At 43.9% G+C, this 12,722-nt stretch overlaps 2 protein-coding genes across 4 annotated transcripts in view; both read left to right on the top strand.

The window, feature by feature from the left end:
• rassf4a (Ras association domain family member 4a) overlaps positions 1-10,955 on the top strand; it is a 31,955-nt gene extending 21,000 nt beyond the window's left edge. The window contains exons 4-11 of one of the 2 annotated variants that reach the window (XM_031579224.2): positions 5,248-5,387; positions 5,577-5,668; positions 6,870-7,042; positions 7,310-7,411; positions 8,269-8,320; positions 8,549-8,670; positions 9,500-9,597; positions 10,031-10,955. In XM_031579224.2, the coding sequence (XP_031435084.1) occupies positions 5,248-5,387; positions 5,577-5,668; positions 6,870-7,042; positions 7,310-7,411; positions 8,269-8,320; positions 8,549-8,670; positions 9,500-9,597; positions 10,031-10,094 (843 nt within the window). In that variant the 3' untranslated portion in view covers positions 10,095-10,955. Of the gene's footprint in view, positions 1-5,247; positions 5,388-5,576; positions 5,669-6,869; positions 7,043-7,309; positions 7,412-8,268; positions 8,321-8,548; positions 8,671-9,499; positions 9,598-10,024 lie in introns of both variants that reach the window. The other variant, XM_031579223.2, reaches the window with a different exon arrangement.
• Positions 1-12,722, top strand: part of LOC116223095 — a 234,927-nt gene that overhangs the window by 127,666 nt on the left and 94,539 nt on the right. The window lies entirely within an intron of this gene.

Raw genomic sequence — 12,722 nt, 5'->3', positions numbered from 1 at the left:
TGTGTGTGTGTGTGTGTGTGTGTGTGTGTGTGTGTGTGGGTGTGTGTGTGCGTGTGTGTGTCTGTGTGTGTGTGTGTGTGTGTGTGTGTGTGTGTGTGTGTGTGTGTGTGTGTGTGGATACAATGCTTGGGTGGACGGGCTTCCCTCATTGTTGCAGCTGTGCTGCTATGTTTACATTTTTCTAACAATGATGGCCTGGGATCACGGTTCCCACCTATCTGCACACACACACACACACACACACACACACACACACACACACACACACACACACACACACACACACACACACACACACACACACACCCACACACACACCCACACCCACACATGCACATACACTCACCCACTCACACACACACACATGGGAAATGCTGCAGTGCCATATAGATGTTTTTTTATGCTGGGTATGTATGTCATGTAGGCTGCAAGATCAGGATATATGTTTGAGAGAGAGAGGGACAGAGAGAGAGAGAGGGAGAGAGAGGGAGAGGGGAGAGAGAGGGTCAGAGAGAGGGAGAGGGACAGAGTGAGAAAGGGACAGAGAGAGAGACAGAGAGAGAGAGGGACAGAGAGAGAGAGAGAGAAAGGGACAGAGAGAGAGAGAGAGAGAGAGAGAGAGAGAGAAAGGGACAGAGAGAGAGAGAGAATGGAACTTCTATGTCCACATCACTTTTGTTTGCTAATCATCTCCATCCTCCTGCAGTCTACAGCACGAGCCCCATTAAACAATAACATATTCATCAATATATATTAGTAATTTATTTTAACATGTTACGTGTGTGTGTGTGTGTGTGTGTGACTGTGTGTGAGTGAGAGAGTATATGTTTGTGTGTGTGTATGTGTGTGTGAGTGAGTATGAGTGTGTGTGTGTGTGTGTGTGTGTGTGTGTGTGTGTGTGTGTCTGTATGTGTGTGTGTGTGTGTGTGTGTGCGTGTGCGTGTGTCTGTATGTGTGTGTGTGTGTGTGTGTGTGTGTGTGTGTGTATGATTGTATGTGTGTGAGTGAGTGAGTATATGTTTGTGTGTGTGTTTTCTGATGAGTATCTGTGTCAGCATTTCTCTGGTGACTCAGAGGTCAAGAGTGCATGCCTCACACACACACCCAAGCCTAGATCACCATCCTCTACAGGCCCATACACACACACACACATACACACATACTCACAAACACAGTCACATACACACACACACACACACACACACACATACTCACAAACACAGTCACATACACACACACACACACACACACACACACACACACACTCGGTCACACACACACACACACACATACTCTACACACTCACAAACACAGTTACACACACACACATACTCACAGACACAGTCACATACACACACACAGACACATACTCCACATACTCACAAATACAGTCACACACACACACACGTACACACACACACACACACACACACACAGCCACAGACACACAGACATACACATACTCACACACAGTCACAGTCGCACACACATACATACACACACACACACACACACACACACACACACACATACACACACATTGAGACATGACTTGGCTTTGGAGTTAGTTAGGTCAGCAGGAACAGGCCACACTCAGAAAGAATTTTCCAGAGACTTCCGGATTCTTGGATAGTGCTGGTGGAGCCAAGGGTGGGGGGTGGGTGGTGCAGCTCAGCACGTCCTCATGGAACAGAAAGAATGTGTGTGTGTGTGTGTGTGTGTGTGTGGGAGGGGGGGGGGGAGTTGCAGCTCAGCTCAACACGTACTCATGGAACAGAAAGATTATATGTGTGTGTGGAGGGGGTCAGGTGGATGTGTGAATGCATTTTAGTGTGTGTGCACATGTGATGGTATGTGTGTGTGAATGATAAGACAGTGTATTTACTCTAGCTGTATCATGTGTGGGTGTGTATGTGTGTGAGGAAAAGGGTTGCCATAGATGTTAAGATCTGATGATTATCGTGTGTGTGTGTGTTATGAACAGGGTTGCCATAGATGTTAAGAGCTGATGATTGTCGTGTATGTGTGTGTGTGTGTGTGTGTGTGTGCTGCAGGGAAGCATGTAGTCATTGAACAAAAAGCCAGCCAGTTGCCATCAGGAAGTCCTCACCTTGATAAAGATCATTAATCGTCACAGTGACTGTTATTTAATACAGTAGTTTAATAGACTGGTCTCTTTATATTTAATATGATTATTATAAGATGAGCTAATTAGAATAAACTTTTCCTATTTCTTATGACTATCATTACAGAGAGTTGCCTAATAACGGGGGAGCAGGCGAGGCAACGCTTATTAACATTTTAAGTGCCTTGGGACAATTTTGTTGTTTTGGCGCTCTATACATACAATTTTAATTCATTTAATTTTGAATTCCATTTAATGTTTACTCGCTATACGTGTTTTTAGATGTTTTTTTTTGTCTGTGTTAATAGTATAAGCCTATATAATTTAGCTCTGCTAATGTCACCTGAGACCTGTCTGTATCCACTAAACTGGGTTGAAGAGCTAATCTAGGCTAGGCTTCCTGTCTAGGCTAGACTAATCTAGGCTAGGCTTCCTGTCTAGGCTAGGCTAATCTAGGCTAGGCTTCCTATTTAGGCTAGGCGAATCTAGGCTAGGCTTCCTGTCTAGGCTAGACTAATCTAGGCTAGGCTTCCTATCTAGGCTAGGCTAATCTAGGCTAGGCTTCCTGTCTAGGCTAGGCTAATCTAGGCTAGGCTTCCTATTTAGGCTAGGCGAATCTAGGCTAGGCTTCCTGTCTAGGCTAATCTAGGATAGGCTTCCTATCTAGGCTAGGCTAATCTAGGCTAGGCTTCCTATCTAGACTAGGCTTCCTATCTAGACTATGCTAATATTGGCTAGACTTGCTATCTAGCCAACTGCCTTTTTTTAGATACTTCTGAAGAATCCCAAGGAAGGGTACTACCAGTGAGAAGCACCAAGCAGAGTCCTACTTAATCTACTAGTGGCAAAGCCCAGAGGAAGCCGCTCGCTGCTAAGGAATCCTAGCTACTGCCGGCGTGAAAAAGTCTCACTGTCACAGGCCTATTACCATAGCTCTGAAAGACAGATTACAGGCCTGGTACTGTAGCTCCGAGAGAGATAGATTACAGGCCTAGTACCAGGGATGGATTAACGAACGGGCCTACCGGGCCCAGGCCCAGGGGCCCATGAGCTCAAGGGACCCCTAAGCCAGAGCCTCTGCGTGGTCGCTGTTATGTATCTCTTATTTGTGGTTGAAAAAGGCATATTTTGTTCATTTGCTAATGGCTTTAATTGAGTGTACCTTGTGCTGTGTTAGAAAAAATGCAGCCCGCCAGGGGCGTAACTATACAATGCAGCCAACGCGGAAGGTTCATAGGTGTTTTATTCGAACATAGGATGTCAAAGCCGTCGTAGGTTACGAACAGTGATCAAGGATGAATATTTGTGGACCCATTGATGATACCTTATGCTATATATTCCCTCAAAATGGCAAACCTGTCTCTGGTCATGGTATTCATAATTTTTAGGGGGAAATTCGTCAGTAACAATCTAATAAAACAATTATATGCTTATCGTACATACACTATAGAAACTATTAAAAAGCTGATCTCAAATTAAATGAATAATTTCTTATTTAATTTGTTATTTTTGTCATATACAGATATGCAATGATATTGCGGGTAATATGTATCTTGTTCGCCAATGTCAAGTCTCTATTTGATCATGTGACGAGACGATACGATATAGCTAGTTTAGGCGCAGAATCTGAACGTCAAGACCTACAAGTACACACACGCACAGTACACCTGCCGAACGACGCCTTTCAAACATAGAAGTGGTGATGCATGATTTGCTCTTTCAATGGACAGAATAGCCAGCCCATTCAGCCTCTCCTGCCCCATGCTGCTCAGGTAGGTCTTAATCAGTTTCAATTTGGAAAATAATCACTCGGCTGTTGCCCTGTCACATGTAATGTCAGAAACAATAGCAGGGCAGTGCACCGAAGGTGGATGTTGCGGAGTAAACTTTGACCTGTTTACTTTCCCAATACAATAGCCAAATTATCTAATTCGACCGTTAAATTCAACACATTGTTGGTAAAAAAAAAATATATACGCCTAATGGTGTTTGTGTGTGCGTGCGTGTTTTGCGAGTGCCCACATTTTTTTTCCGCGAAGGGGGGGGGGCTTTAACATGTCCAGGCCCAGGGGCCCGTGGTTTCTTAATCCGTCCATGCCTAGTACTGTAGCTCTGAGAGATTCGTCGGTACCAGAAGTTCACAGAGGTGCTGATCCACAAGCTGCCCATCCAGCATCAGAGAGATCACTTAGGACTTCAAGACTGGTCCCATAGCTGCTGATCCCCAAGATGCCTTTCTAGGGTCTGGTCAGAGAAGTCATCAGGTCAGGACTTCAAGACTGATGTGTGCTTCCAGTGCTCTGCTGTCATGGCTCTTCAGCAGGCCAGAGATGTTTACCCAGTTGGTCTGCTCAAGTTAGAAAACTCCACGCCTAGGGAGTCACCATCAGGCCCAAGGACATCCAGCTGGCTTGTTGCATTCCTAAGATTATGCCTTAACCCAAAAATGTACGCACCTAACCTGTGGAACACCCAATCAAAAGTAGGCTATTAGAGAGGTGGGCACCTAACACCCAATCAAAAGTAGGCTATTAGAGAGGTGGGCACCTAACCTGTGGAACACCCAATACAAAAGTAGGCTATTAGAGAGGTGGGCCCAGAGGAAATTTTTAACTATTTTTAAATAGTTTTCTTCTTCAACTTATATGATCTTCCCTGTTTTATGCTCCTTTGGATTGTTTGTTTTAGCTTTGTTTATTATTGAGTGGTCTATTTATCACTATTTTAATTTTTTGTTGTGTTTGAGCTGAATTCTATGGATGAAAAGTGCTATAAAAAAAGTGTTACTTAATTACGTACAATAGTACAATTTCATTAGGCTTATATTACTGTGATTATTATTGTGGTTAGTATAACAGTTACACAGGCAAATCTCAATATTTACTCATTATTAGTGTCATCACTGTAGTAAGTTAGGCTATATTGTAAGAAATGTTGCAACCATACTGGTTAATTGTTCTGTATTCTGATTGTGTTCTGTGTTCTATTTTAGTGGTATAGATTCTCCAGTGTTCTCGGTACTTGACTGTTCAATGGTCTAAGTGATTGTTGTGTTCTGTCTGTGTTCCGTATTCTCCTTCAGTGTTCTAAATGACTGACTCTTGTTTGTCCTGAATGGACAGGAAGAAGACCAGCTGATCATGGAGGGTCTACTCAACATCTGCTGGGGCCTTAAGCGCCCTATCAGGTTACAGATGTATGACGAGAACCAGAGATTTCACTACAACTGCTCTACAATATGGACATCTGACCTCTCCAATAGGTGTGTGTGTGTGTGCGTGTGTGCGTGTGTGCGTGCGTGTGTGTGTGTGTGTGTGTGTGTGCGTCTGAGAGGGGGCGGGGGCATTGGTCATCCACCATGTGTTATGTTGTTGACATTGAGCAAGAGAGTGTGACTGTAGATAGTGACTCTGTCTGTGAGTCTCAAAACAGTGTGTGTTTTCCTATGCAGGAACGATCAGCTGCAGCTCAGCTCAACTACACTGCCTTCTCTGGAGTCCAACAACAACAACATCCCTGACAACCATACCACATCAGACCTTAGTGCGTATCCCTGACAACCGTACCACATCATAGCTTAGTGCTTATCTGGAACTGGCTCATGGCTCTGCTTTTGGGCTACCAGCAAGTATTATTCCAGTGTTATTCCAGGGTGTGTTTCTTTGTGTGTCTGTCTGTTTCTGTGTGTTTCCCCTTCCCAAATTACTGCAGCGATGACTTCAAAGTATGTGAAACTCTCCCTGGCCCTCAGACATTGGTCTCATGGGAAAGCAGAACCTGCTCAGCCCTTTTCCTCATCTGGCAGTGAAAGGGGACCCACTGACACACACACACACACAACACACACACACACACACACACACACACACACACACACACACACACACATACACACCCGCTGCATTGTTCCCTGCAGGAAATAGCAAACAAAGCCTTTCCCAGCCAATTATGTTTGTCTATGGATGAGGGCAGTCAGTGTTCCACTTAGCCAATAATGTTCCAGTTAGGTGGCCAATAATATTGCACTTGTGGATAGCTGCAGACAACACTATCTAAGGATAATGGCCGCTGAGACGTGGCTGTATACGAAAACACAGAATGAGGCGGAGGCAAAGACCTTCTCATGAGATGAGAAGCAGAAGTGGTTTCCTCCACCAAGTCCAATATTTTCATATAACAAGACATCTCAAAGGCCTTTTATCCTGCTTATACCACAGTTGCTAAATATGTATATGTATGTATTGACCAGAAACAAAATATTTGGTTCAGTCAAAACATGTGTTGTTTAACCACAGAATGTATCGCCTTCTTAACCCTTTCTTAGCTTGTCTGCCACACACACTCTCACACACACACACACACACACACACACACACACACACACACACACACACACACACACACACACACACACTCACTCGCTGTAGTAGAAATATAGATGCACAGTTTATCAATCCACCATTATTTACTATGGCTCTTAAGGTTAGCCTACCATTCTTAGTTTCCATAGAAACAGAGTACTGGTATAGAACGGTGACTTTTGACCAGATCTGCCTCTTAGGTGTCCCAATATACAGAAATGTCAGACACCTGCCAGCCAATCAGAAAAGGCTAATTATCACTGAGGTATAATCCGGCATAATCATTTATCCATAATTGTTGCTGTCAGCCTGATTACCATAGGCAGATGAGGGTTTACTGCGACAATTCGCCTAAATAGCTGCCGCTCCTCTGTCATCTCTAGCCTCTTTAGTTGGGGGGGCTCCAGAGGAGGAGGAGACCCCCCAGCTCCTCAGGACGCAGAGTGACGCCAGCTTCATGTCCATCCAGCGGCGGACGCAGCTGCGCAGCTCCGACGACATGCAGCGCATACGCAGACACCGCTTCTCCATCAACGGGCACTTCTACAATCACAAGGTCAGCTAGCAGCATGCTAACACTGTTTATCCCACACAAACTCACTTTAATGACAGGATCAGCTAGCAGCATGTTAGCACTGTTACCCCACACAAACTCCCTCTAATGGTTTTGGCCTACATGAACAACAAGGTCAGAATGTTAATGTTATTTGCCCAACAATAACAACAGTTTAACAGTCACTTAATTTGACCATATGATTCTATAAGTGATTCTATAAAGTAGGCTGTTAGTTTGTGTGTTTATCTTCTGGTTTTCACCCTGTAGACCTCAGTGTTCACGCCAGCCTACGGTTCCATCACCAACGTACGCATCAACAGCACCAAGACAACACAGCAGGTGCTCAGCCTGCTTCTCAAGAAGTTCCGCGTAAGTGAAGCTCCCCCCTCCCTCCCTCTCTCCACTCCCAGCATGCATCTGTTATCTCACAGCCCTTTCACACAACACATGGCGTACACCCTCAGCTGAAGTAGATATAACACCCTGTACGAGTCTATGTGCAATGCTACTGTTCCTGTAACATAAGCCCATACAGTAGTCAAAAATTAACTAGAGTGTTACATAATGTAACATGCACAGATTCATGGCTTATGTGACTTAATGACACACCACACTGTCCATCTTGGAGTTTATATCATGTAGTTAAAAAATAAAAAATAAATAACTTCAGCATTGACAAACATGAATTCATATAAAGTGCTATGATTAAACCTTTGCTAATATTTACAACTGTATGTCATTTATATTTAAATGTGAAGACTACACCTCCTGCTTCAAATCTTGCTGTTTCTGTTGGCTCATCTGCCTTGTTGAGGCTGATTTATATTATAATTACACTGCATTCTAGCTCCTATAGGACAGGGGTTGCAGGCTCATCTGCCTAACTAGTATCTGGCAAATGGTTACATGAAAATGCACTAGGCTGTGTAAAGTACAATTTTAATTGTTCCTGAGCTGCAGTGTGTTAGGCTGCATGATGCAAGCGTTCCTGAGCTGCAGTGTGTTGGGCTGCATGATGTAAGCGTTTCCGATGCAGCTGCAGTGTGTTGGGCTGCATGACGTTAGCGTTTCTGAGCTGCAGTGTGTTAGGCTGCATGACGTTAGCGTTCCCGAGCTGCAGTGTGTTGGGCTGCATGACGTAAGCGTTTCCTGAGCTGCAGTGTGTTAGGCTGCATGACGTTAGCGTTCCCGAGCTGCAGTGTGTTAGGTGTGTTTCCTCTCTGCAGGTGGAGAACAAGGAGGATGAATTTGCTTTGTACTTGGTTCACGAGTCAGGTGGTACGTATCTCTTCATCCAGCTGCCCCTCACACCAGTCACATGCTGTGATGTCATTTAACATAACATCTGTGAAACGTGATTAGGCAGTCTGCGTAAGATTGTGTGTGTGTAGGCCGATATTTGTATGTTTGTGTAGGCTACTGGTATATGTCAGCATGGGTGTGAAATGATTGTAATTGTTTTCGTTTGTGTGTGTGTGTGTGTGTATGTGTGTGTATGATTATCAGAGCGGACGAAGTTAAAGGACACAGAGTTTCCTCTTGTGAGTAGAGTACTCCATGGCCCTTGTGAAAAAATCGCCAAGATCTTCATCATGGAAACAGACCTGGGGGAAGAAGTAACATATGATGTAAGTTCACAGCAACACACACAATTCGGGGAAAAATTAACACACAGTAAAAACTTTTAGCCACACAGTCCAGGAATCACCTTTCTGGTTGTGTATGTGTGTGTGTGTGTGTGTGTGTGTGTGTGTGTGAATGGACGGCTGTGTGTCTGAGGGGAATGTTTCTATCTCAGGTGTGTGTGTGTGTGTGAATGTGTGTCTGAGGGTGTGTGCGTGGGTGTTTTTCCATTAGTCTAGTTTATGATTCTGTCCCCAAACAGAGATAAAGTGCTGTGTTGTGTGTGAACGATGTGTATCTCATCTAATTTTAGGCTGCAGTCGGTAGCTGGCCTTCCTGTGGCCGTGACACAACAATAGGCCAGTGGCATCACAATAGGCCAGTGGTACTACAACTGGGTTATTCCTAGCTGATGCTATTTTCTCACAGACAAGCACGCACTGCTGCTGTTGGTCATAACGTATCTCAGGCACTGTTTGTTACCTAATACTGCTGTGTATGTGTGTGTTTGTGTGTGTGTGTGTGTGTTGTAGGTTATTTTATCTGTGTTGTAGTACCTGCGTTTTTGTGTGTGTGTGTGTGTGTGTGTGTGTGTGTGTACGCTTTTATGTTAATGTTGTGAGTGCAGGTGTATCTTTGTGTTCATGTGTGTATGCATATGTGTAAGTCTTTGTGTTAATGTGTGTGTGCCTGTATGCATATGTATATGTTAATGTGGTGTGTCTCCGGTGCACATGTATCTTTGTGTTAATGTCTGTGTATACACGTGTATATAGCTTTGTGTTAATGTGTGTGTCTTTGTGGTAATATGTGTGTGCTTGCTGTTTCTCACAGGTGGCCCAGTATATCAACTTTCAGCTGCCAGTCCTAGACAGCTTTGTGAACAAACTAAAGGAGGAGGAGGAGAGGGAAATCTCAAAACTTACTAAGAAGTAAGTGTGTGTGTGAGTTTGTGTGTGCGCACATGTGTTTGTGTCTGTGCGTGTGCGTGTGCGTGTGCGTGTGCGTGTGCGTGTGCGTGTGCGTTTGCGTGTGTGTGTGTGTGTTAGTGTCTGTGTGTGTGTGTGTATGTGTGTGTGTGTGCGTGTGTGCGCGCACGTGTGTGTGTTTGCATGATACAGTCTGTTTTATTATATAGTATAAATGTGTCCTGCAACTAAGCATTTAACGGTTTATTATTTTAAACATTAATATAACCGAGTACCTTTGTTACCCTTTAATAAAATATTGAAATTCTGCAATTACATCTAATGTATCCCTGTCTTTCTCTCCCCCACACACCATTACACTTACACACACACACATATGTATTTACTCATACACACACACACACACACACTCACAAATTGACACATACAGATACAGTGCTCTGAAGGCCATGATCCAGACACAACTTGAAGATGTTGTTCAGACAGCTGACTGTATGTGACACACGATGCGGTGTCACAGGAGTGTGTGAACGTATGAAGAATATTTACCTAGAGAAGTGACATCATTGTGGCTCAGCGTGTGTGTGTGTGTGTGTGCGAGAGAGAGCACCCAACCGTCAAAGCCAAGCAGAGGGCTTCCCTCACTTTAACAAACTCAGGACTAACCAACACACACACACATACACAAACACAAAGAGACAGACACTAGTCCTCAGTGCACTTAAACATATTATTTTGCTCTGTCCTGCTAATCTTAACAGATACTTATCATGTAAGCAATAATTGCTTGTCCAATAGCTCCATCTTATACCACCCATTTATAAAGAATGTGAAATAAATTCTACTTTTTCAGTCCTTTCTGTGTGGTATTTCTTGAAAAATGTAGAGATTTATTGCATTGATGGGTAAGATCTTGCTTTGCAAATTTGCCTGGTTTGCGACCTAATGACCATGGTAATTGTGAGTTTCAAGGCCAGGCCAGTTGAGAATTAGCTACTGTTCTAGAGGGCTCTGAAATATTTACCTGAGTGTTGTAGTAGAATTACTGTTCTAGAGTGCTCTGGAATGTTTACCTGAGTGTTGTAGTAGAATGACTGTTCTAGAGTGCTCTGGAATGTTTACCTGAGTGTTGTGGTAGAAGAAGCACAATGCTCTGTGTTCTTTACTTGTATTGTTACAAAGTAATAGCCGATAACTACAAACACCAGTTTAGCCAACACCAATCATCTGTGTAACATGTCCAATGATAAGAGGACACTCACAAGTGTAATGACCCCAGTGAATATGGGCTCTAAAAATGGCCCTGTTGAAATTATAGTCCTTTGTGGTGCACACAGAAAGTGTTGACGGGGTGTTTCAGCGTGTCGTCGGTGAGCAGAAGGTCATGTGAGCGGCTGGGGCAGGCACTCTCTCTGCGGGCTCCCACGCTCCTTTACTGCTGCATATTGTTGCCTTTGTTTCCTTGTACAGACACAATCTTGGATGACTTCCTGTGACTGCACATTGAGGGCAGCTCAGCTGGTAGTGTTGTGATGGTGACCAGCCACAGGCCCCGTTCCCAGAGACATATCCAGGAACCTGGAGATGGAGGACAGAGACGCCCCCTCAACCCCCAGTCACCCTCCTAAACCTCAATGTAGTCACCCTCCTACCCCTCAACCCCCAGTCACCCTCCTAAACCTCAACACAGTCACCCTCCTACCCCTCAACACAGTCACTCTCTTAAACCTCAACACAGTCACTCTTTTAAACCTCAACACAGTCACCCTTTTAAACCTCAACACAGTCACTCTCCTACCCCTCAACCCCCAGTCACCCTCCTTTACCTCAACACAGTCACTCTCCTACCACTCAACACAGTCACCCTTTTAAACCTCAACACAGTCACTCTCCTCAACACAGTCACCCTTTTAAACCTCAACACAGTCACTCTCCTACCCCTCACCACAGTCACTCTCCTACCCCTCAACACGGTCATCCTCTCCTACCCCTCAACACAGTCACCCTCTTAAACCTCAACACAGTCATCTTGCTACCCCTCAACACAGGGATACTTACAATAATAATGTATATTCCCCAATAGTCTTCCTCAACCCACCTTACTTCTCAACAGAAAAATAACGAATCACCCTCAGGTAAGATGAACTTTAAGACAAATGCAAACACACACAGATACTCACATTAATGTATTTTCTTCTTTAATATTCTCACTTTGACAACACTATTCAAACAGGGGTGCTGATAAAGCAACTTTGAATTCAAATTTTGTGAAAGAGAGAAAGAGAGACCTCTGCTGGTCGTCTGTTTAAAGACAAAGCATTAGCAATAGGAGATTATTTTCCTAAAGCCCCACTATGTAAGAATTGGCTCTGGGCTCCCCCTACTGTTGCAGAGTGCCATTCAGTTTTACACCAATAGTAGTAGTATAGTAGTAACACTTGTAGTAATAGTGGCAGTAGTAACAGGAGCAATATAGTAGTAGTACTATAGTAGTTTCGTGGGAGTAGTAGTAACAGTAGCAGTAGTAGTACCAGTATAGTAGTGTAAGTAGTAGTAGAAGTAGTAATAGTAATAGTAGTAGTAGCAGTTTAGTAGTAGCAGTAGTAGTAGCGGCAGTAGTAGTAGCAACAGCAGCAGTAGTAGTAGTAGCATTAGTATCATCATCAGCAGCAGCAGCAGCAGTAGTTTCAGTTTTCATTGAAAACAAAGGTGTCTGTGATTTGTCAGTGGAACTGTGCATTTCGCGAGTGAGGGGTCCGTGACCACACGCCCTGTTTGCGAGGTCGCTATGCCCCCAGTTTGAGAATCACTGGCATAAATACAATAAAGTTATCACAATTATGTTTTCATTAGTGTATAATTACCTGTAACTATGAATCTTTGTGTTTTCATTATCTTAGAATGAGCACTTCATATTTACATAGGGAGCAGGTCCTTTACCATGGAGTCAGCCATGTTTCTACAGTAGCCCCGATCAGACAAACCAAAACACACATTCTAGAGACTTTTTATACCGTAGGTTCTCATACACGCTTGTGGAAGGGTATTGAGTTGGTTGCAACCAGCAACCTCACTACTAGATGCCACTAAATCTTACACACTGTACCTTTATCACGTAATGCTTCAGC

This window comes from Clupea harengus, chromosome 13 (assembly GCF_900700415.2).
Source record: "Clupea harengus chromosome 13, Ch_v2.0.2, whole genome shotgun sequence".
Classification (NCBI taxonomy): Eukaryota; Metazoa; Chordata; class Actinopteri; order Clupeiformes; family Clupeidae; genus Clupea; species Clupea harengus.
This window is presented reverse-complemented; position numbering and strand designations above follow the sequence as displayed.